Source organism: Osmerus mordax, chromosome 11 (genome assembly GCF_038355195.1).
Source record: "Osmerus mordax isolate fOsmMor3 chromosome 11, fOsmMor3.pri, whole genome shotgun sequence".
Taxonomy (NCBI): Eukaryota; Metazoa; Chordata; class Actinopteri; order Osmeriformes; family Osmeridae; genus Osmerus; species Osmerus mordax.
In genome coordinates, this window is record NC_090060.1 from 18,150,831 (window position 1) to 18,176,358 (window position 25,528).

Sequence of the window (25,528 nt, forward strand, 5' to 3'; positions counted from 1 at the left end):
CCACAACATGTATGCATGCATGAACACACAAATACAAAGACACACACAAAAAAACTGTAGAGTCAGCCCCGAGGAATATTTGTGTTCGCACTGTCATTTCCTCCTCACAGCCGTCAGTGAACTTCCCTTTCTATAATCTTCAACTACCGGGCCGTTCTGTCCATCCCTCTCCCAGAACGGGGAAAGGGGGATGGAGAGCTCTTCCGGACGTTTACACTGAGAGGATGAGGGGACAGGAGGATGGATGATAACGGCCAGTTATTTCGGAGTGGAAAGAGAAGACCGCTGCAATAAACGACGCTAATGAAACGCTCACGCGAACACACAAGTGGGCGACACAGTCTTAAAGATGGTAGATGAATGGGTGTTGAATGGGTGTTTATTAAAGGAGAAAGGGAAGTTTTTGAGTGAGAAGGTTACGTAACCAGGTGCAGTCTACCCAGATTAGGCTACACACACACACACGGTGAGGTGTAATACTCGGAGGTAACAGCTGGGGGCAGTAGACGCTACAATACAGTGCCTTAATGGATAACTTTATTATTGTGAAATGCGCACAAAAGATATTTGCAATGAAATGCTTGATTTTCAGTTTTCCCGTACAGTGCAGACAAGTAGCCTACACTAATAGGCCCACTACAATCTTCAATAAAGCCTAAAGGAAATCAGACAGTACTGGTCAATATGAATTTCTTATATTTCCATATTTAACCCATACTATGTGAAACATGCCATCATGGGAAGCAAGCACACCTCACGATGTCCGCAGGAACTGTAGTTCATAATAATAACCACACTGCGATGGTGTCAGATTGAATCTCAAATTGGACGAAATGAGATGAGAGGAGGTAAAGTGTATGAGAGAAATAAATTGTGATGATTCCCGACGGGAATAAATTGCCTTTTCCGACGACACCTTGCAGTCAAATCCCGTGAAAGTCACTAATCCGCCGGAGGGATTTACGAGGCCTTGGACCTGATTTACCGAGGCGTCTGCACGCGGCGCTGATTAATCTAATAATGAAATATGATCTCGCTCCATCCCCGCCAACACACCCGGCTGATATTTGGGCAGAACATTAATGAGCTAATACTGTTGGACAAGCGAATGGAGCTGGGGGTGGGGGGGTCATATCCCTCAGATTGAATTCCCTGACAGAAGCCGTAGGAGTGAATTATGGGAAATTTCTAATGACATTCATGGGAGTTACATGAACCGAAGTAGACATCGAAAACAGAGTGGGTACTAGCCTAAGTACAAACAATTATAAAAATACTGACAGAAAATTAAATGAGAAAGAAGAGGGAGGGCCGTTGGCAATGTAAATTGTTTTGTTTTTTATTAGGAAAGGTCGCACCCGTGATTTGTCTGGGAGGTGCAGACCACAGCCATACAGACGATACTCGAGTAACCTCTCACCTGCAGGCATGTTCACAGTTTGGCACAGTGTTTTGACACAAGGCGTCTCCTTTAGCGACAAGGTGACACAATGACATCTGAGCTATTTAGTACTGCAAACGCTTAAGTGAGGAAGTTCCAAAAATAAATATATAAAATAAAATCACCTCCTCTCTCTCTCGCTGGCCGGAGCTTCATCGTAAAAGTCACGTGAAGCAGAGCGGTCATGTGACAATCCTCTCTATTTATCCTCCTCAACTCTCACTCAAAGCGTACAAAGATGGCGGAAGTAGAGGAACGGAGAAACCTGTTGGGCAGCGATGATGAAGGTGATAACGTTTCGTTTTCAGACACCACGGATGGACCGGGACCGAGGAGAACAATGTCCGCAATAACCGACCCAAATCGGTTGCCACACCGAATTATCGTCCTTAGTTTTATGTGCTTTCTGGGATTCGGTAAGATGAACCGGCGTTTTAACTCGAAAGTTGATTAATCTTCATCCCAAATAAAGTATACTTTATTTAATGACATGATTCGTTTTTGCGACTGTGTCTACCAACGGCGACTTCATTGTAGGCTATAACTATTTGTATAGTGCACAGCATGATCGTTTTAGTGCTGACTGGTCCCTTTTGTTTCAGGAAGCTACTTCTGTTATGATAATCCCGCAGCGCTGCAAAAACAAGTTATTCAGGTAAATGTTGTGGTATGACAACAACGTTAACCTATATCGTGACCGGACCAGTGTTACTGACAGGACAGTTCGTATACAGTAAGACTGTGTCCTGAAACCGGTGACTTCATCGCCGGTTATTTTAACATTTGATTGTGTGCGAGCTCGAGATGTCAAACACTTGGGCGCGACTGAAGTGTCCGTTCGCTCTCCAGTGTGGTTCCCTCAGTTCAGTGGGAACAGGGAAGTGGTTGTCACTGGCGGTTGTGAATGTATTAATATCCCTTGGTTGTAGTAAATGTATAAGTGACGCTAAAGAAGAATGTCCATCCTGCATGGTCAGCAACGTTTAACTCTATTCTACTGTCTCCTACTGCATTCCTGGTGTAGGACATGAACCTGAACACAATTCAGTTCATGCAGCTGTATTCCTGGTATTCATGGCCAAACGTCATTCTCTGTTTCCTGGGAGGGTTTATGCTGGACAGGGTGTTTGGTATCAGGTTAGCATCTCCAGGAACATACCTACACATCCAGTAGCCTCTAATGTACAGCTGCTTCTAACTTAAACCCTCTTAATATATGAATATGTTTGACTTGTGTTGCAGGTTGGGAACCATCATCTTTGCGCTGTTTGTCTTTATTGGACAGGTGAGAAGAATCTGTTTTTGCCAAGTTAGTTTTCACATACGAAGAATTTGCTTTGATAGATTAGTGCATAACAATATATGTAGTAAGTAGAAATATAACAGAAGATAAAACAAATATTTTAAGTAAAAGGCATAAAGAGAAAATAGAAAAGTTGACAATAAGACGCAAACAAATTCTAATAAAGAATACTACAAAAGGTGTAAAATATGACTGTTAGGTAAAGAAATGGAGAGCAGTACAGTTAGTGCAGCAGGAGGGTTCTCCAGTAACTGGAGGTTTGGTTTGAACATTGGTACGGACAAATCACAGGATTTAATCCCAATTTCGCAGGATATTCTCTTATACATACCACGACATATCAGTCGTTTCTGCCTGGGGATGGGCAGAGTATTTGGATATTCAAACTAGTAACAGTAGTCAACTTAATAGTGAGCAGCGCAAAAACATAGGCGATGCTACGTTTACAAATGTTTATAATTCTGCATGTCCTGTTCCGCTAGCAGCATAAATATTTAACTCATTACAATAAGAGGTATCACAAAAGTTACAAAATCATCTGCTCAATATATACAGTAGTATTATTATTATTATTTCACCAGGTTCTGAATGTGTAGAACTGTGTGTGCGTTGGTCTGCTCTCCCAGGTGATCTTCGCGTCCGGAGCTCTGCTGAATAGGTTCTGGTTGATGGAGGCTGGCCGGTTCGTGTTTGGGTGAGATCAGATACCTGTCTAAAACTGGGGAGATTTGATGGACACATGGCCTCCAGACTCCTCCATCCAACCCACCGTCCCGGCCCGTCTCCCCCCTAACGGTGCTCTTTCTCTGGGCAGGATCGGAGGCGAGTCCCTGGCAGTGGCCCAGAACACCTATGCTGTGAACTGGTTTAAAGGGAAGGAGCTCAACCTGGTGTTTGGTCTCCAGCTTAGCATGGCCAGACTGGTAAACACACACACACACTCACACACACACGTATACACACCAAGACCAGCCACCCCTACAAGCTGTAGTTGTGTGTGTTGGATATTTTTTCAATTCCTGTGTGTGTGTATTGTGTGTGTGTGTCCTCAGGGCAGCACAGTCAACATGAACATCATGGGCTGGGTGTACAACAGAGTGGGAGAGCTGGTGGGGTCTGCAGGGTACACCACACTGGGAGTCTCCCTCATGATCGGTGAGCTGCCTGTCTGCCTGTCAGCCTGTGTGTGTGTGTGTGTGCGTGTGCGTGTGTGTGTGTGTCTGGAGGAGGTAACATGATCCTGCTTGTCTTCCTGTGCTGGGCCCAGTCCTGTCATGGCTGAACGAGCCATTCTGTTTCTCTGGAGTTCATGTATCACTTCCCTGTTTTCTCTTATACGCACACACACACACACACACGCACACACTTGACCCTCCTCTCCCATTGGTTGTTTCTGTTCTGCCAGGGTCAACACACACTCACATCTGACACCTGCCTCACTCTCCTTTCTTTTTATCTTTCTCTCTGTCTGTCTGTCTCTCTCTCTCTTTCTCTCTAGGTGCGTTGACCTGTGTGTTCTCCCTGGTGTGTGCTCTGGTGTTGGCTGTCCTGGACAGGAGAGCAGAGAAGATCCTCAACAAGGAGCAGGGCAACACCGGTGAGGGAGGGGAGGGGAGGGGAGGGGAGGGGAGGGGAGGGGAGGGGAGGGGAGGGGAGGGGAGGGGAGGGGAGGGAGGGAGGGAGGTTCTCGAGTGTTGCTTCCAACGTTTGGCATGATATTGTGTGTGTGTGTGTGTGCTCGCGTGTGTGTCTCCAGGGGAAGTGATCAAGCTGACTGATGTAAAAGACTTCCCGTTCCCCCTCTGGCTCATCTTCCTCATCTGTGTGGGCTATTATGTAGCCATCTTCCCCTTCATCGGCCTGGGACAGTGAGTACACACACTCTCACACATACATACATATATATTTCTGGGGAAATAAAATAGAATATATATATACTTTACAGGATAAAATACTGGATATTTTAGGTATGTAGTATTTAGTCTGAATCCTGGTGTTGCTGAGCGATAACCTAGCAACCACTCTTGCTGCTCCAGAGATAATCTGTCTGATTTAAAGAAGAATGAAATTCTGAAATAAATACTGATGTCACCCAGATACAGCTAGACTGTTGGATACCGCATTCCCTGGTCACACTGGTGTGTGTGTGTGATGGTTTAGATATCTCTATTGTGTGTGTGTGTGTGTGTGTGTGTGTGTGTGTGTGTGTGTGTGTGTGTGTGTAATCATCTGAGCGTCTTTGTCTTGCAGGGTGTTTTTCATTGAGAAGTTTAACTTCTCTCCAGCAGAAGCCAGAGCTATAAACAGGTAAGAACACAGTCGGGTGTTGGAGATCTTGTGTGTCTCTAGTCAACGCGTCAAGCAGTGTCAGATACCGTCTTTCTTCGATTAAACGCTGCAGCGGTTATTACACAATGTTCCTTTTTGGTGCAGCATTTATTCGGGCGGCGTTTAATTAGTAAGAGAGATTTAGAGAATTGCAGCTGCAGTGCGGCCATAGACAAACAAAGAATAGACAAGGAGGTCAAACACAAAGCCGTGTAAATGGAAGCCGAGTGTCTACATTGTGTAGAAATCTGAAGCAGAAAGCCGAAACGTTCTTACAGCTTTCAAACAGAAAGCTGTGCAGAAAGCATTCACCAGCAGCAACAGATCTGTAGCACGCGAACTTGGGGTTGATGAAAGGCGAATTTGCGAGTGGCGAAGTCAGCTACCTAGCTACACTTGACACACTTTTGATTTACTTGTGTATTAAATACTGTGTTTTAATTTAACCAATTAAACCGTTTTCAGGAGTTTATTTGAAGAAATATGGTATATATAAATATTCATATCTCATGTATCCCCCCCCCAGTGTTGTGTACATCATCTCCGCCCCCGCCTCCCCTCTGCTGGGCTTCCTGGTGGACCGCACAGGCAGGAACGTGCTTTGGGTTCTCTGTGCTGTCGTGTGCACTCTGCTCGCTCACATGATGCTGGCCTTCACCTTCTGGAACCCCTGGATCGCCATGGTGACCGCCCCCACCACCCCTCTACTGCCAGATTAAGAGTTGTTACAATATGAAAATATGAATAATAATAATGAGATTGATACTGGATATATAATTGTGTGTGTGTGTGTGCGCGCTCCAGTCTCTCCTAGGCTTGTCATACTCCCTCCTGGCCTGTGCTCTTTGGCCCATGGTGGCCTTCGTGGTGCCAGAACACCAGCTGGGGACCGCATACGGCTTGTAAGATGATGATGATGATGATGATGATGAAGGTGGTGGTGATGATGGTGTTTAAGATGATGATGAAGGTGGTGGTGATGATGATGATGATGAAGGTGGTGGTGATGATGATGGTGTTTAAGATGATGATGAAGGTGGTGGTGGTGATGATGATGATGATGATGATGGTGTTTAAGATGATGATGAAGGTGGTGGTGATGAGGGGGATGATGATGATGATGATGAAGGTGCTCTCTCCTCCCAGCATGCAGTCCATCCAGAACCTGGGGCTGGCCCTCATCTCCATGGCAGCAGGTTCCATCCTGGACAGCAGAGGATACCTCTTCCTGGAGGTCTTCTTCAGCGCCTGTGTCTGCTGTGAGTCTGGGAGTGTGTGTGTGTCTGCTGGGAGTCTGGGGGTGTGTGTGTGTGTCTGCTGGGGGGGTGTGTGTGTGTGTCTGCTGGGAGTGTGGGAGTGTGTGTGTGTGTGTGTGTGTGTGTGTGTGTGTGTGTGTGTGTGTGTGTGTGTGTGAGATGCACTGCTTGATTGAAAAATATTTGAGGTATCTCTCTCTCTCTCTGTCTCTGTCTCTGTCTCTCTCTCTCTCTCTCTCAGTGGCTCTGATTGCCGTGGTGATGCTGTACTTTGTGGATTATCTCCGTGGTAAGAGTTCATTACACCTGACCATGTCCTGTATACACCTGACCATGTCCTGTATACACCTGACCATGTCCTCCTCTCTGTCCCTCCCTTTCTCTTCCTCCCTCTCTCTCTGTTTCTATCTCTGTCTCTCTTCCTCCCTCTCTCTGTCTCTCTTCCTCCCTCTCTCTGTCTCTCTTCCTCCCTCTCTCTCTCCCAGGTGGAGATCTGAACCTGTCAGCTTCAGCCAGAGCCAAACTCCTCAAAGACACTACTCCTGAGGCAGAGTAAGACCCCACCACCTCTCTCCTCTTCCCCAGCATCCTCCTCTCTCTCTCTCTCCGGTCCTTCCTTCTCGCTCTCTCTCGCTCTCTCGCTCTCGCTCTCCGGTCCCTCCTTCTCGCTCTCTCTCTCACCTCTCCCTCCTCTCTCTCTCTCCGGTCCTTCCTTCTCGCTCTCTCTCTCTCTCTCACCTCTCCCTCCTCTCTCTCTCTCCGGTCCTTCCTTCTCGCTCTCTCTCTCTCTCACCTCTCCCTCCTCTCTCTCTCTCCGGTCCTTCCTTCTCGCTCTCTCTCTCTCCCTTCCTTCTCCGCCCCCCCCTCCTCTGTTCTGACATGTCTGTTCCTGCATGACCCTGGTACATGTGGTTACTTCACCATCCTAGTTATTAGGGATGTTTGAGCTCCCAGCAGGCACGACACTAGCAAGCAGAGCAAAACATGAGCAATCGCAACACGGGCATTTCAAGCAAAATAAAAGCACCGTATCAAAAAGGTGCACAGAGTATGCAAATTAACTTGTTGATAGAAGTAGCAACCCTCTGTCGTACACATCTCTCTGGTCGAATTTAAAACTGTTATTTTCAGTGAAATGTTTCAATTCCCCACAAATCGAACATGTAGACTAGAGAATACAAGAAAGCAGTTCATAAAATGTTTTTTAAGAGAATTGATGGAACAAATCAGTCGAACCTTTAGTATGTAAACAATTTAGAGTATTGAAGTAATATAAATGTAACTTGACATTAGATGTATGTGGTTTTTCTCCTGCATGCCACAGTCCTGCCCTCCCCCTGCATCCCCCTCCCCCCCTCCCCTACATCCCCCCCTCCCCCCTGCCTCCTCCCCTGCCTCCACATGTCCACAGTGTTAATTGGCTCCCGCTTGTGTGTGTGTGGAGGACTTGGAGGAATGGAGAGCATGTCAGGGTTATGCTGACTGGCTGTGAATGTGTCTGTGTGGACATGCATATATATTATCTGTCTGTGTGTGTGTGTGTTGGAGCGTGCCTGACTGTGTGTGTGCGCTTGTCTGCGTAGCTAGTGTCTCGTCTCCCCAACAGACCCTCTAACACCCAGGCTGTGTGCTGTCGTTGTGTTCCAGGTGACAGGTGTCAGACCTGCCCTGGGCCCCTGCCCTGCCCCCTCCACCAGGGGGCGCCACAGCGCTACCCCTCCCTCGCCCATGCACTGGCTCCTCCCACCACACCTCTGACCCAGCCAATCATCTTAACTGACACTCCCCCTTGCACTTAACTGACCAATCACAGACAAGATGCTGACCGCTTTGGCTGGCCAATGGCTGACTGTTTCCTGTGGAAGCTGGCCAATGGCTGACTGTTTCCTGTGTTGGCTTACTCCTACCTCATCCCAACTTCTGCCACATCTCCTTCTACACAAACTACAGGACTTTTATCATCTTTTTTTCCGGTGCCAACTTCATTCTGGCAGGTTTTTCTGCTGAGGTACTGATGATGGACTGGGAGGAGACGAAATGGACTTGATTGTCTACGAGTATCGAGGAGTCTGCTTTTGATTAGCCTCATGATTTAAAAAAAAAATTTATGACATTTATTTTGGTGGGGAAGGTGGATTCACAACAACCTCTTCGTCTCCTGTTTTACCGTCACACTGACCAGATTTATGTTCATTTTATTACCATCTTCACCGAAGTTAAGATCGTCTTCTATCGCTTCGTTCTTTAAACTCTGGTTCTCGGTGTGTGTGCGTGCGTGCGTGCGTGTGCGTGTGTGTGTGCGTGTGTGTGTGTGTGTGCGCATGACCGGACGCAGAGGCTCATAAAACTATACTCCTCCTTGACAACCGTTCGTGACGACGGGCTCTTGACAGGCCTGGGGTTGTGAACATCCCTCCGCTGCAGGGAAACTTTCAGAATGAACAGCTCGACTTGGTATGTTGTTGTGTTGTAACCCTAACCTTCTTCGGCTGAATCCCAATTCTCTGTCTTACCCCTAGCCCTTAGTTTTGCGCGTTCACGTGAGAGTAAGGGCTGTCCCAATTCTCGTTTTGTTTGAGGGGTAGGGCTGAGGGGTAGGGGTACGTACCCCTTAAAACCAAGTGTTTTTGGGAGTTTACTTGAAACCAAGGGGTAGGTGAATGATGCGCAACCTGCAACAATGGCGGCCAGATCATCCAGAGTCCGATAAATGTAATATTTTCGGCTTAAATAATTGATTTAAAAATGACGACAGTCTTGTTTTGAGCTCTGCAGTCCTGTACATATATATTTGCAACCATGTTCTTAATTGAAATGTTTTTACAAATCGCAAGTTTGCTACGCTAACGTTACATTCCTGATTTGCACAACAGTCCTGCATTTCTCTGACTAGCCTTGAATGGACTCCTACAGTTTTAACTGAACTACATTAGCATTTAACTTTGTTTGATATCAGTGCATAACACTACTTGCTTTGGAGACATAGATAAGTACTAGATGACATAACCATAACCAAGTGGCGTCTCATTTCATAGGGGTATCTAACCCGTAACACTCAGTTTCGAGGGACAAGTGCTAGGGGTAAACTAAGCGGTAGGGGTAAGGGGTAGGGGTAAGACAGAGTATTGGGATTCGGCCTTAACCTTTAGAATGACCTGACTCCTGAACCCCCTCAACTGTGGCACACATGAGCCTCTGGTCTGCATGTTTATATTTGGGTTGTTTGTGGAGGAAACATTTGTGAGCTTGAGGAGAACATGCTGGACACAGAAAGCACACCTGACCACCAAACGGTGCCCCATGCGGGAATCAAACCCCGGACCTTCTCTTGGGGCGGGTTGTAGGATTTGACAGTTTGCGAGGATGGCCTTTTTTGGTGGCAGTGGTGTGGAATGTTTTCAAAGTATTACAAGGGATGTTTTTTTTTTGTGTTTTTTTGTGCCAATTGATCAATCTCAGGAATTAGCTTTTTTTAATGTTAACAGAGCTCTAAATGATTTGGGAGGTATTTTAACCATTAACACTTATTTTTACTTTAGCCTAACTCCAGGATATTGGGCTACGGGAACTGTGGACAATTACTTTGACAACACGGGTTTAGCATGAGATGGCACTGGTTTAATGGTAGCGGTTAGCTTAGCTTTAATGATAGCATTGTTAGCTGATGACTTGGCTGTAATGTCAGCTGTTGAGATTTGCTTTAATTTCAGCTTTCGTAGCTGTTATCTTCGCTTTCCTTTTTTGCTTTGTAAGCTTTGCTTGGCTACAATTGTAGCCATGTTAGCTTTTTTTTGCGCTGTTTGATTGTTCCTGCGGGAAAATCTGCAGTGGGTGGCGGCCTGCTGGGCAGACTGCTCTCCGACAGAGGTCATGTGACCTCCACAGGTCAAAGGTTGTCGTGACCAGGTCTCCATCTTCCTCCCAGTTGTCATGCCGACATGGTCGACAGCCATGTTGGAGGTCAAATTATAGACTAACACCGAATCGTTACTGGCGTCAAGAATCAAGTATACTAAATACCACACTGTATAATCTGATGTATTATTCTGTATTCTCTGACAAATTACAGATATACACGAAAATAAAATAATGTTTTCTAAAACAGACCCAAGGTTTCTAATATGTGAATCGTTAACCTAACCTTATGTGTTCCGTCCCATCTGTGTTCCGTCCCATCTGTGTTCCGTCCCATCTGTGTTCCGTCCCATCTGCACCAGGGAAAATGTCCATTTCTGCAGACTCGTGTCAAAACACATACTGTGCTGTTGGTGGTGATGATGATGATGATGATGAAGGTGCTAACCTCCAGCAGGAAGAGGGGGCGTGGCCAGGTCATGAAGCTGACTGATGAGGAGCTGGCCAAACTCAAGCCCATGTCTGCCTTCAGCATCCGCAACCGTTACCTGTCCAGACTGGGGGCTCAGGTACGCACACACACGCATGCACGTGCACACACACCAGGTATGCACACACACGCACCAGGTATGCACACACACAATCACACACCAGGTATGCATAGAGACACACACCAGGTACTCATGAAATGTGGTTATTGTTCTGTGTCAGGTAAATACAGAATGGTTTTGTCAGATTTTCCTTCATAATGGCGTAAATGCTAATGGATGATTGTGTTAAGGCTGAGGGCTTAATTTTCTCTTCCCCTCCTCATCCCTCTTTTCCCTCCTACCAGCTTCCAGACCACTGTTGTACCCACCTGTCCTCGCTAGCGTACCGAAGTGTCCTGAAGTAGTAGCCTAGCCTGGGATAACCTGACCTAGCCTAGCTCACCTGGGATAACCTGACCTAGCCTAGCTCACCTGGGATAACCTGACCTAGCCTGGGATAACCTGACCTAGCCTAGCTCACCTGGGATAACCTGACCTAGCCTAGCCTTGGCTGTGTTTCTGCTGTGATGGACAACCATTCCCCAGAGCTAATGCACTGCACTCATCTCTATGGTAAACAAACCACATGGGAAACAGAACATGCACAACAATGTTATTTAATTACACAAGGGGTGCCAATTGTTGCTGTGAAAAATAATTAAAGTTAGGCTATTGATTGCAATGGTGTTTCAGTGTCACTGTACGGTGTCATGTCCAGGCTGAAGCATTTCAGCTCCTCATAGTGGATCTCGGGCTAGTCGGTGAGCGTAAAAAGATGATCCGGTAGGGTTGCCACCCGTCCCCTAAAATGCGGAATCGTCCCGTATTTGAGAATAAAATAGCGCGTCCCGTTTTGAATCAATACGGGACGGGGTTTGTACCGTATTTTCAGAGTTATCTTCAACGCAGCATCCCATGCAATCATCCCACCCGCATTCTGTGAAGACTCGTCCTATTCTACCCCTGATTGGGTAATACTCGCTGCCATCGTTGGTTTGATCGGTTTCTTTCAGGTTCACGGCCAATCAGAGTCAGAGGAGGGCGGGTCTCTTGGTGGAGTGTCGATTTGAAAGAATGCTCCAGATACCCCCCCGCGTAATAAGAAGTACACTTATAAAGGAAGTAGGCTTGACATGCTCCAATACTGCACACTACTGGTCCACTGATGTTATCATGTTCATGGAAGATCCTTTGCAAGTCTCCTGCACTATATATATTTTTTCCAATATACCTTTTTGAGTATCAAAGCATTTGGTTAATTTAAAGTTAATAAGTTATGGATCTGTTAATTTTATTAAAGTTAATAAAAATATGGTTCACATCTCACAAGTTCCTGCAAAAGCCTATTTTTTGTGGTCTCACTGTCAAAATATGTTGGACTATGTTTGTTATCGTCATAGCTGTGTTCAGCCATGACGATATGACCACTTGAGTTGTGATATAGAGATAGACTGAGTGCATCTGTTCACACTGATTTCAATAGCAGATATCTTTTTATAATGTCTATGTATCAATCTTAATATTTTTATGAAGTTGTGATTTACCACCACTGGCACGTCATCGGGCCTGTGGTCATCGTGGCCCCGAGGGGTCACGCTGCGGCAGGTGTCCCTTATCTTTCTGTATTGAAGGTGGCAACCCTATGATCCGGTCTACCGGCAACTTCCACCAGGCACACCCCCGGTTGTATCTTCCTGTGTCTGCGCCTCAACCGGTCCCAGATCTCCCTGCGTTGCCTACTAGGCGCAAGGAAGTAGAACAGAGGGTTGACACAGCAGTTGATGCTCACAAGCGTCTTCCACACCTTGTATGATATCATCGCCACGTTCAGAACCCTACAGTCGGCGCTCATATACACGCGCACGAACATGTACGCAGTCTGCGCGATGTGGTACGGGACGAAACAGAGCACGAACATCAGACACACCGCCAGGATCACACGCAACGACTTTCTGCGCATCTTCGTTCGCACGCGTGTGCTACCTTCTCCGGGCCTGTCACACAGAACCCGCATCACGGAGCAGTAGCAGAACAGTATGACCAGAAACGGTATTAGGAATCCGACCAGCGCCAAAAAGATCCCGTAAGGAAAGTATTGCTTGAAGTTCCCGGGGCTAGTCATGTCAAAGCACACCGTCATATTGTTTATTGAACCCGTGTGCGAGTACACAAGAGTGGGCGCTATCTCCGCCGTCACCAGGACCCAAACCGAAACAGATACGAAAACGGCGAAGTTGTTAGTCCTAAACCGGAACGCGGTCATGGGGTAGCACACTCCGAGGAAGCGGTGCGCGCTGATGCACATGAGGAACATCATACTGCCGTGAAGATTGGCGTAGAAAAAGTACCTCACGGCTCTGCACGTGAAGTCACCAAAAGGCCACGCGCTGTTGTACGCGTAGCTGATGATGAGAAGCGGCAAAGCCAGCACGTAGAGTAGATCCGCCACGGCCAGGTTGGTAAGATAGATAACGGAGCGACTCCAGCGTTTAGTCCTTTCACACACCGACCAAAGTAAAGCCCCATTCAAGACCAGGCCAAGCACGAACACCACGCTGTAGGTCACGGGCAGAAGTATCCGTTTGTAAAATTCGGATACCGGACACAAGGTGAAGTTTTGTCCATTCATAATGTCGATAGGCTATATTTGATATATGGTCACCTCGATAGTGTTAATAAAGGCTATCCATTTGTCTCCCGACTTAAGCGCCAGTAACCTCCTTTAGATGGGCCTGCCTTGGCGGTTCAAAACCAGTCGTGACCGTGAGACACGCAGTGAGACCGTTGGTTAAGCTACTCTTATCACTATTCGACGAAGCTGTGCTTCTCTCCCGACACAACGCCACCGTAGATAAACGAGCAAAGACGTGGGTGAATAAACAATGAGCCTCAGTTTACACAGAGCTATGACGTTATTGAATTGATTATGCCATATGTTCTCCTTAAACATGAGCAGAGATGGCAAAAGTACACACATCCTTCACTCAAGTAGAAGTACAGATACTCATGTTTAAAAAGATGGTAAAGTGGTAAAGACTGGTAAAGTTCTGACTACACTTTTTCACTCAGTTAAAATAAAGAAGTGTGGGCTCTGACATATAGGCCTACCTAAGTAAAAAGTAGCCATTACCTGTTTTAGTGCCATGCTGGTAACTGGACCTCACAAACAGAGTAGATTAAAGCAGAGTACAGTAGAGTAGCCTACAGTCGAGTCCTCATCGAGTAGGCCTACTCTTCAATGATGCAAACCTTTGTTTATATATATTTTTTCCCAAAATATGTTTTCAACCTTTAGAAGCATTAAGTAAAAAAAAAATTGGGAACATATATTTTTTTCAAACTTTCAAAACGTTGTTGTCAATCTTTTTGTAAATACATTTTTCAACCTTTCGAGTTCAAGTTTTGAATCAGTTTTTTTCACATACACAGTGAAAGGAGAGGAGAGGAGGAGAACAGAGAAGACTAAAACAGAGTAGAATAAACTAGAGCAGAGTAAAATAGAGTACTTTTTGTTTTACCTTAAAATGAAAAAAAAATATTACAAATTCGAATGTTTCTTGTTCCCTTCTACCTTAGTAAGTGTGTTGTGCGTGATGGCCAGGAAATTACAAAAAGACACGCAATGACAAGAAATAATTTTGATAATGCCACCACAAAGGCTAGCTACAGATAAGAACTAAAGTAACGATTCTGACTTTAACATGTAATAAGTAGAAAGTACAGATATTTGTGTAAAAAATATAAGGAGTGAAAGTAAAAAATTGTGAAGTAAAGTACTGATACCAGGAAAATCTACTCAAGTAGCCTACAGTAACAAAGTATTTGTACTTCCCATCTCATATGAGATTGGTCTAGCATATAACTAAATATTCCAGATTTGTTTGACTCCAGCCACTGAAAGATAGTCTGTTAGATTTATGCACTTCTGATATTTGATTTTCTGGTCTTTCGACATTTTCACTTCTTTTCTGTGGTATGTAGCTTTGGATAAAAACGCCAGCTAAATTCTAAAATTGTAGCACTGTTATTCCAGAGCGTCTGAATGTACCTCATAGGCTTCCGTCTCACGAAATCATTGAATGATCATGATTATGTCAAATGTCACATTATCATATTCCTCACATTGATCTGAGGGTAGCCTGCCATATTAGACGGTGCCTGCCACACACACACACTCGCACACACACACACACACACGGCCTGGACGGTGTAAATCATGTAAGAGGATCCCATTGGCTGAGAGCGTTTCCCAAGTCCAGCTTCACCGACTGTCTGGCGGCTCCGTTCTCCAGCTGTTTATTCGTGTCTGTCTGACCGCGGGAACGACCAGCCATGCTCAGAACCGGCAATTATCGGTAAGTGTATCTCAACGCCTTTTACCAAGCTATTATCTTGTTTCACGACCTAGACTAATCATGCATCCGGACATAATCAGTTCGGTAGCAACAGCAAATGGTATCTCAGAGACTTTGAGAGACAAGAATCTTGTTGGAGACCCGCGCTGTCACCGTGAAACGATAGAGGTGATCTGTCTGTGGTCGATATGCTAGACTGTCACGAGTCTGATCCACGCTGCTTGTGTGATTTAAGGAGTACGTATCCGGGAGAAGACGCAAGGATGCGGAGCGGGAGTCTGAGCTCAGCGCGGGAGCGGAAGCACCTTGCCCTCTGCATCAATCAGGTAACCATGTCCTCTCGAGCTGGAGATTACCTTAGATCCGTTTAATCTTTGACGTTTTTGACCGATGTTATTTGATTGGGTTGGCTGCAATGTAGGAACCTAACGGTTTCCCGTTTTCTAAACTTGCGGCGAGCCGAACACCGCAGGGGAGGCTTCAACCGAAGCCGTGTTTCCAGCACCACGGACAGCGAAACCCCCGGTTTTGCAGCGGTTGAACGGGGAGGTCCAGACTATAGCGGACCGCTCCTTCTCTCCTTTTCTCTCTTAAACATGAAGGCTAACTACAGTACATTCTCTCTCTCTTCAACGGTTTCCCGTCTGCGCGCTCGGAATGACATCCAATTACCAGTCTGAGAGACGTCGGTATAGGGGACCGATCACTGTGGCACGAGACGGCATGACTCTGGCGGCCGGGAGAGTCTCACTGTCAATCACGGCACTGGTTTAGTTAGAGTTGGGGCTCGAGAAAGTTCAATATCCTACAGAAGGAGGAGAAAACGAGGGAGAGAGGGAGAGAGAAAGAGAGAGAAAGAGAGAGAAAGAGAGAGAAAGAGAGAGAGAGAGAGAATCAGACTTTTCACCTGACATTCAGAGCTTCTGAATATTTCATGGTGGTGATGTAGTGCGTGCATTACCGGCTAGGGGAGATATTGAGTGCGCGAGCACCAACAGCGTTGTTCCATAATGGCATTCTTCCTGATCCGCAATACATTATGATGGTGCAGTCTGTGTGTGTGTCCCTTATCAGTTTCCATAACTGTCTGATAGATATTTGACTTATTTAGCCTGCAGGTTAGGTTTGTTTTTACGTTTTGTGAAAAAAATTCCTAGCTTGAGATGCAAGCGCCCAACTCAGATGTTTTTAAAGGTCCCCCTTTTCTGACCTAAAAAAATCAACTTAAACCACAGTAACAGCCAAACCATCCGACCATATAAATGTTGTTTAAGCAGTGGCTGTTATAAGAAGCGCGGTGACGTCAGGGACAGAGAGGGCCCGGCACTAACCATCATTATTGTCTAATTGTCGTGTGAAATATGAGCCTTGTGAGCAACACCGGTTATTAAACGCATCTTACTGTGTCTGTTTCAGATTCATGATCAGGCACGCACACCATGCTCATTAATCACACACACACACACACACACACACACACATTACCCAGTAATCAATCGGACAGCTGAATTTTACAGCCAGGGAAGCGTGTTGTTAACCATTTTACAGCGAGGTTATTTTAACTGGATATCCGTGGCTCGATTTGATGAGTTGCAGCATGCCAAGGACAGCCCTGCTCATATAACATTCCTGTATGCAAACCCAACCCCCTCTTGTGAGTCAGGGGAGGGTGAGTTATGTTAAAGGTGACACCTGCGTGCGTTCAGGGGAGGGGGTGTGTGGGGGTGTGTGAGGAGGTGTGTGGGGGTGTGTGAGGAGGTGTGTGGGGGTATGTGAGGAGGTGTGTGGGGGTGTGTGAGGAGGTGTGTGGGGGTGTGTGAGGAGGTGTGTGGGGGTATGTGAGGAGGTGTGTGGGGGTGTGTGAGGAGGTGTGTGGGGGTGTGTGAGGAGGTGTGTGGGGGTATGTGAGGAGGTGTGTGGGGGTGTGTGAGGAGGTGTGTGGGGGTGTGTGAGGAGGTGTGTGGGGGTATGTGAGGAGGTGTGTGGGGGTGTGTGAGGAGGTGTGTGGGGGTGTGTGAGGAGGTGTGTGGGGGGGTGTGAAGAGGTGTGTGGGGGTATGTGAGGAGGTGTGTGGGGGTGTGTGAGGAGGTGTGTGGGGGTGTGTGGGGGTGTGTGAGGAGGTGTGTGGGGGTGTGTGAGGAGGTGTGTGAGGAGGTGTGTGAGGAGGTGTGTGGGGGTGTGTGAGGAGGTGTGTGGGGGTGTGTGAGGAGGTGTGTGGGGGTGTGTGAGGAGGTGTGTGGGGGTGTTCAGGACCTGGCTTCAGGAGCCAGCAGAACTAAAGTTCTAGACAGCCACTAGACACGCTGCCTGACTCTAGACACGCTGCCTTCCTCTAGACATTCTGCCTGCCTCTAGACACGCTGCCTTCCTCTAGACACGTTGCCTGACTCTAGACACGCTGCCTTCCTCTAGACATTCTGCCTGCCTCTAGACACGCTGCCTTCCTCTAGACACGCTGCCTTCCTCTAGACACGCTGCCTGACTCTAGACACGCTGCCTGACTCTAGACATGATGCCTGCCTCTAGACACACTGCCTGACTCTAGACACGCCGCCTTCCTCTAGACACGCTGCCTGCCTCTAGACAAGCTGCCTGACTCTAGACACGCCGCCTTCCTCTAGACACGCTGCCTGACTCTAGACATGATGCCTGCCTCTAGACACACTGCCTGACTCTAGACACGCTGCCTGACTCTAGACACGCTGCCTTCCTCTTGACATTCTGCCTGCCTCTAGACACGCTGCCTGACTCTAGACATGCTGCCTGCCTCTAGACACGCCGCCTTCCTCTAGACACGCTGCCTGACTCTAGACAAGCTGCCTTCCATCCATCCATCCGTGACCATGCCAGCACGATCTATCCTCTGATCAATCCATCCAGTCTTCTTTCTCCCCTCCTCTCTTCCCCTCTCCCCCCTCTCTTCCCTCCCTCTCTCCTCTCCTCTCCTCTCTCCCCTCCTCCCTACCCCTTCCCCCTCTCCCCCCTCTCTTCCCTCCTTCTCCCTCTCTCCTCTCCTCTCCTCTCCTCTCCTCTCTCCCCTCCTCCCTACCCCTTCCCCCTCTCCCTCCCTCTCTTCTCTCCCCTTCTTCCCCCTCCTCTCCCTTCCCTCTAACATCCACATGTCTTCCATGCATCAACCATGCTCCCCACATGCAGTAAGGGTGGGTGCAGCTCGATGGTTAGAGCGTTTGGCTGCAGATCAGGAGGTTCGACACCCCCCGCACCTCGCTTTAGGACCAAAGCGTCTGCTAAATGAATCACTCAATATTAAGCAGTTACGGTTTGGAGAGGAAATGAAACACCCAGTACAACCTGGAATGTTCCAACGTGGTAACAGCAGAGCAGCTACGGTGATGTCACAGGTGGAATACCTCTGTACTGGAACAAACCTGCTTTGTGCATCTACTAACCCTAACCCTGTACAGTAGGTTAAGAAATATAGGATGTTTGAAGTACAGTACCTGGTGTACTGATAGCTGTAAAGTGCAATAAAGCTTTTTTGAGCATGGTAGAGCAGGGGTGGGTTAGGTTTTTAATATTAAAACCTTTACGTTCATATCCTGACAGCTGGGAGATGCAGTGTTGCATTGTGGGAAGATGGAGAGCGTGAGGGAGTGCGAGAGTGAGGCGGAGGTGTCATATTTCACAAGTGCATTATGGTCTGTGCCCGCCCCCTGGGGACGGCGCTACACACACACACACACACACACACACACACACACACACACACACTCCCAAGTGCTCAGAGTGATTCTTAATAACCTGAGATCTGCTGCAGTGCTGTCTCTGGGAAATGTGCTGTTACATATACTGTGTATGTGTGTGCGTCAGTGAGGTGTGTCTGCGTGTGTGTCTGGATATAGTGATCAGTGTGTTTGTGTATAGTGATGGGAGCGTGTGTGTGTGTGAGGTCAACTGAGCACTGACAGCTCATTCTCTCACTCACACACACACACACACACTCTTCTGCTGACATTGTGTAGTGTCTAGCGTAGTGGCCTGAAGGAGAGCAGGGCTGGGTCACTAAGGAAGGGGTGTGTGTGTGTCTGTGTTTGTGTGTGTGTGTGTGTGTGTGTGTATAGCCATTTAAGATTGCTCCTAGTCCCCCTTGCTGCTAACCAGCCCCACCTTAGCTACTGTATCACTACCAGGATATTAATCCCTACTGTACCGTTTAATAGTATGATATACTGGACGATCACTTTCTCCCTCCCTCTCTTCTCCTTCCTCTCCCTTTATCATACCCCCTCTCCTCCTCCCTTCTCTTCCCCCCTCCTCTCCCATTTTGATGAACAGCTTAATTATAGATCCCACATGGATTCCTTGTCTACATCATGTGTAGTGTGAGTCCAAGGTGAGACAGCTCACTGTCTCCTCCCCTCCTCCCCCCTCTTCCCCTCATCCCGAATCCTCCCCCTCCTCCAATCTTTCCCTGATTGGACGGTCCCTGTGCTCTAAAGTGTGACAGAGAGGAGACAGGAAGTGGCCAGTGTCTATTTAATGAAGAAGGTGTGTGTTTGTGTGTGTGTGTGTGTGTGATGACCACAGAGACCACAGTATCTGAAGGGCACGCAAAAGACCATCCCTCACAGCAGAGAATTAACTTTTGTCTTGTTGTGTGTGTTTGTTTGTGAGAGACAGAGAGAGAGAGAGAGAGAGAGAGAGAGAGAGAGAGAGAGAGAGAGAGAGAATTTTCAACTGAATTTGCCATGTTTGGTTGTTATAGTAATAGTTGTAATAGTATACCGATGTCCATAGTAATGATATGAATACTGTTTCTGTGGCTCCACCGTTGCTTTGGCTATATGAACATTTGTTCCTTAATGCTAATAAAGCCAATTGAATTGAATTGAGAGAGAGAGAGAGAGAGAGAGAGAGAGAGAAAGAGAGTGAGTGTGTGTGAGAGAGAGTGAGTGAGCGTGTGTGTGTGTGTGTGTGTGAGAGAAAGAGAGTGAGTGTGTTTGTGAGAGAGAGTATGTGTGACAGTTCTCCTTATTGAATGGCTTTCCCATCGATCTCTGTGATAGAACCAGGTCTGGTAGAAATTATGATTTTAATAACTCATTAATTAGTGGGCGGGGGCTCACTGGTGCATAATGGGAGTTTCTCTCTCTCAATGGGCTTTATTAGCATTAAGAAACAAATGTTCATATTGCCAAAGCAATGGTGGAATTACAGAAATAGTATTCATATTATTATTATGGATATCAGTCGTGTCTCTCTCTCTCTCGCTCTCTCTCTCTCTTGCTCTCTCTCTGTCTCTCTTTGTCACTCTCTCTCTGTCTCTCTGTCTCTCTCTGTCTCTCTGATTATGTGTGTGTGGGGGGGGAGGGGGGCGGGGGGGAGATATTACTATTAGAAAAGACAGCAGAGCTATAACTGTTCACCAGCTCTGCCTGCTGCTGTATCACTCCTCTTCTCATCTGTCCTGGTTTGACACACGTTTCCTGTTTCCTGTCTAGGAGGAAGTGAAGCGCTACCACCGGTTTTGCAGCCACAGTGGAGGACCAGCCCCCCCCAGGATGGACAGGTCAGACCGGAACCTTCTACTGCAGTCTGGAGGCAGTCTGCAGTAGAATGGGAGAGAGTGTGGGAGAGAGTGTGTGTGTGTGTGTGTGTGTGATGTAGTCACCTGGCATGACATGCCCCTTGACCCCTGGCTGACCTTCCTGTCTGTCGCCGTAGGAACCGTTCCCATAGGAGCGAGGAGGAAGATGATAACAGCCCTCATCGCTGGGGGCAACAGCATCATTGGGAGACCAAGGCCATCGTGTGAGTGTGAATCTGTTGAATGCCAGCAGGGGGCGCTGTGGAAAGAGGGTGATAGTGGCACCCTGGATTGTGTATGTGTGTGTGTCTAGATCATGTTGGTGGTGGTGTTTGTTTTTGATGAGATCAACCTCAGCGCGACCTTAATCTCTGCTCTGGGTTGGTTATCAAGTCCAGGGTCAGAGGTCAGTATCGTGAGTGTGACCCTGTGACCTGGGAGAGTTCTCAGAGTAGCACGCCACACAGATCATCATCCCTCCCTCTCCTCCTCCCTCTCCTCCTCCCTCCTCCCTCTCCTCCTCCCTCCTCCCTCTCCTCCTCCCTCCTCCCTCTCCTCCTCCCTCCTCCCTCTCCTCCTCCCTCCTCCCTCTCCTCCTCCCTCTCCTCCTCCTCCCTCCTCCCTCTCCTCCTCCCTCCTCCCTGGGAGGGGACGAGAGGAGAAAGGTGCCAGAAAGGAAAAGGGAGAAAAGAATAAAGGAAAATCGGAAGGAGATCAAAAGTGGAAAGTGGAGAGAGAGATGGATGGATGAGGAGAAGAAGAGAGAGTGAGAGTGGTAGGGCAGAGGGATAAATATGACACACATCAATATTATGAAGATGTCCCCCTCCCTCTCCCTCTCCCTCTCCCTCTCCCTCTCCCTCTCTCTCTCTCTCTCTCTCTCTCTCTCTCTCTCTCTCTCTCTCTCCCCCTCCCTCCCCTCAACACTCCTCATCCAGGATCTGTTGTATTTCCCAGAATCCAGCGGGCCTGGCGTGCTGCCCTGTACCGCCGCCAGAGCTGTCATGGCGACGGCGAGAACCGTACGCATCATCTACACGTGACAGCGCCGCGGGCCGGATACCACACAGCAGCTATGGATGAGGTCGTCCCGGAGACGAGAGAGGTAGGAGGAGGAGAAGAATGAGGAGGAGGAAGATGAGGAGGATGAGGAGGGATGGGTTGAAGTGGGGATGATGGGAAAAGAGAGGAAGAGAGAGTGTGAATGAGAGAGAGAGAGAGAGAGAGAAGGGAGGCGGGGAGGGGGAGGCGAGGGGAGGGGGAGGGGGAGGCGAGGGGGGGTCATGGAGGTAGGGTTGATTTGCGTTGGCACAGTGCCCGGGTCCTTAATTAGCCTTAATTAAGTAAATTTACAAAGTTGGTTGATTGATTAATGAAGTGCTTCTGCCCTTGCCCGCCCCCTCTCACCCTCCCTCTCCATCACTCCCTCCCCCTCTCCCCTGAGAGAGAACGAGAGTTAAACTGTAATCACAGGGCAGAGACACGAGGCAGGGAACAAGAAAGAGCGAGGGAGAGCGAGGGAGAGCGAGGGAGAGCGAGGGAGAGCGAGGATAATAAAGAACAGAGGACAGCTGAGGTGATGGAGGGATGAAGAGGATGTGTTTGTAAGGGACTGATCTCTCAGTGGAAGACAGAGGAGGAGAGATGTTAAGAGTCTGTAAAACTGCCAAGATGATGTCAGCATCACAACCTTCTTCTCCTCTACCTTTTCTTCCTTCACCTGTTCTCCTCCCTCCCTCCCCTCTCCTCCCCTCTCCCTACCCTCTCCTCCTCCTCCTTCCTGCTCTCTGTCTCTCTGCAGTTTCTCTGTTTGTTCTGTTTATTTATCTGTGATGAAATTGGAACAGGATGCTAATTAGAGCGGGACTGTCAGGACACAAACACACACTATGAGAACACACACACAATGAAAACAGACACACACACACTCTGTGAACACACACACACTGAGAACAGACACACACACACTCTGTGAACACACACACACTGAAAACAGACACACACACACTGTGAACACACACACACTGAGAACACACACACTCTGAGAACACACACACTCTGAGAACACACACACACTGAGAACACGTACAAGTGTTCTGTTCTGGAAGGGAGAGGGAGAGGGAGAGGGAGAGGGAGAGGGAGAGGGAGAGGGGAGAGGGAGAGGAGAGGGAGAGTGAGAGTTGAGAGTGAGAGTGAGAGTGAGAGTGAGAGTGAGAGTGAGAGTGAGAGTGAGAGTGAGAGTGGAGTGAGAGTGAGAGTGAGAGTGAGAGTGAGAGGTGAGAGGGAGAGGGAGAGGGAGAGGGAGAGGGAGAGGGAGAGGGAGAGGGGAGAGGGAGAGGGAGAGGGAGAGGGAGAGGGAGAGGGAGAGGGAGAGGGAGAGGGAGAGGGAGAGGGAGAGGGGAGAGGAGAGGGAGAGAAGGAAGGGGGGAGAAGAGAGGAGGAAGGGAGAGGTAGATGAGGAAGGGAGAGGAGGTGGAGAAGAGGGAGATGGAGTAGAAGGGATATTACATGCTAAATGCATAATTTATGAACCAGTGGTATTGAATACTGCACACTTAGACACCAGCATGAGTAGGTCCAGGATATTTACACTGGATATAAGATCTCATCGTATTCCAGTCACACACACACACACACATGCACACACACACACATGCACACAGACAATCTCTCTCTCAGAGACACACACCCATTGAAACCTTTGCTTCTGTAGATGTCAAGGCTGTGTGTGTGTGTGTGACCTGACCCTGCCCTTAGATATATTATTTACAGCCAAGTAGCAGGGCCTCTTTGTCTTGCTGGGAACCAATCAATATCCTTGACAGGCCTGACTCATGTAGTTGGTCCTGATAGCTCACACACACACACACACACACACAGGATGAGGATGATGATGAAGACTATCTCAGACCTCCACGCTCTTCACTTCATGCAGATAAGAGGACACACAGGGATTGGCTGTCGACTCGTGAATATGCATATGCATACATCTCATCTGGAGCTGAACCGAAATGGAAGAGATAGGACCGAGATGTAACTTGTAGAATGGGGATAGATCAGGGATAGAACAGGTTAGAACCAGGACAGAACATAGAACATATGATAGAAGTCCAGAAAAACTTCACCAGACAGGAGTTAGGAGTTAGGAGGGAGGGTTTGGGACAGCATGATTTTGAATGACAGAGAGACACAGGGGACTGCTGCCTGTCAGGGGTTAACTCCTGTCTGAACTGTGTTTGTGTGTTATCATTAGTGTACCCTGTCAGAGAGAGAGGGAGGGGAGAAAGGGTTAGGGGGGAGAGGCGAAGGAGAGTGTTTGAGTCAGCAGATCTGGATTGTGTGTGGGAGATTGTTCTCTCATCCCTCACACCCTGAGCCGACCAAGTGATCTCTTCACACACACACACACACACACCGATACCGCTTCATTCATCATGATCGCTTCATTGCCTCCACCCACATCACCACTCTCATCCTCACTGCTATCATCCCTCAGCTTACCTTCCTCCACACTAACAAGTCAAACACACACACACACGTCAGCACAGACGAACGTCTACATACATGCACCGGCAAACACATCAACAGGCGCAACAACACACACTCGCAGCCCTACCCTGAAACACTAACTGATGACTTGTTTTCTTGGCGGTGGTCCGAGGCCCATTTCAGATGAACGGATCCTCCTGCATGCAGGACTGCTTACAGGCTGTTAATAGTGTTGGTCTATTAGCTTATTTTGATGTTGAAATGTGCGTGCATTTAAATGTTTTTGTGTGCGTGTGTGTGTGTATAAATGTTTTTGTGTGTGTATACATGCATGTGTGTGTGTGTGTATAAATGTGTGTGTGTATACATGCGTGTGTGTGTATAATGTGTGTCGTGTATACATGCGTGTGTGTGTGTTTATAAATGTGTGTGTGTATACATGCGTGTGTGTGTGTATAAATGTGTCTGTGTGTGTGTGTGTATAAATGTGTGTGTGTCTGTATGTATGTGTGTGTGTGTGTTTCTTCCCAGCCACAAGGAACAGTCCTGCTTTTGAAGATCTCTTTGTGTTTAAAGCAGTTAGACCTTTGATGTGACTACAATCACACCAACATGCTGCAGGTCTCTCTCTCTCTCTCTCTCTCTCTCTCTCTCTCTCTCTCGCTCTCTCTCTCTCTCTCTCTCTCTCTCTCTCTCTCTCTCGCTGTCTCTCTCTCTCTCTGTTTCTCTCTCTCTGTTTCTCTCTCTCGCTGTCTATCTCTCTCTGTCTCTCTCTCTGTCTCTCCTCTCTGTCTGTCTCTGTCTCTGTCTCTGTCTCTGTCTCTGTCTCTCTCTCTCTCTCTCTCTCTCTCTCTCTCTCTCTCGCTTTCTCTCTCTCTCTCACTGTCTCTCTCTCTCTCTCTCCCTCTCCGCTATCTCTCTCTCTCTTTCTCTGTCTCTCTCTCTGTCTCTCGCTCTCTCTCTCTCTCTCTCTCTCTGTCTCTCTCTGTCTCTCTCTCTCGCTCTCTCTGTATCTCTCTGTGTATCTCTGTCTCTCTCGCTCTCTCTCTCTCTGTTTCTCTCTCTATCCTCTTGTGTGCGTGCGTGTGTGTGTGTGAGAGAGAGAGCATGGTAGAGTGTGTGTGTGTGTATGTAAGTGTGTGTGCATTTAGTGTGCATGGGGATATTATACATTTGAATTTGGGATATTAAATGTTAGAAGCAAAATTCAGAGTTAATGAGCCTGTGGCAATTGTTGTCTCTCTCTCTCTCAATCTCACTCACACACACACACACCTGGTCACAGTCACACACACACACACCTGGTCACAGTCACACACACACACACGTGGAGGGGTGAGGTGTGAGCAACACATCTAAAAAAGAGAAAGGATCAAGTTAGATCAGGAGGATGGGAGGAGGAGTGTGCCACATCAGTCAAACC

The 25,528-nt window shown here is 47.7% G+C and overlaps 2 protein-coding genes across 4 annotated transcripts; one reads left to right on the plus strand and one right to left on the minus strand.

Annotated features, from left to right (window-relative positions):
* Positions 1-1,683: 1,683 nt before the first annotated feature.
* On the plus strand, positions 1,684-11,557 carry mfsd1 (major facilitator superfamily domain containing 1). 3 transcript variants are annotated; one of them, XM_067245912.1, is made up of 17 exons: positions 1,684-1,857; positions 2,044-2,096; positions 2,466-2,578; positions 2,684-2,726; positions 3,371-3,438; positions 3,559-3,667; positions 3,797-3,899; positions 4,243-4,341; positions 4,501-4,612; positions 4,995-5,051; positions 5,599-5,755; positions 5,877-5,974; positions 6,219-6,331; positions 6,570-6,617; positions 6,814-6,880; positions 10,638-10,752; positions 11,019-11,557. In XM_067245912.1, the coding sequence occupies exons 1-17, from the start codon at positions 1,782-1,784 to the stop codon at positions 11,076-11,078; spliced, it is 1,491 nt and encodes a 496-aa protein (XP_067102013.1). In that variant the 5' UTR covers positions 1,684-1,781; the 3' UTR covers positions 11,079-11,557. The 3 variants fall into 3 exon arrangements, with proteins under 3 accessions (XP_067102013.1, XP_067102014.1, XP_067102015.1); XM_067245913.1 differs by having other exon boundaries at positions 10,641-10,752; XM_067245914.1 differs by lacking the exons at positions 10,638-10,752; positions 11,019-11,557 and adding an exon at positions 7,976-10,432.
* Positions 11,558-12,325: 768 nt separating this feature from the next.
* LOC136951358 (P2Y purinoceptor 3-like) lies at positions 12,326-13,342 on the minus strand. The gene has a single exon (XM_067245711.1). It carries the CDS (start codon positions 13,340-13,342, stop codon positions 12,326-12,328), a length of 1,017 nt encoding a protein of 338 aa, XP_067101812.1.
* Between the last annotated feature and the right edge of the window lie 12,186 nt (positions 13,343-25,528).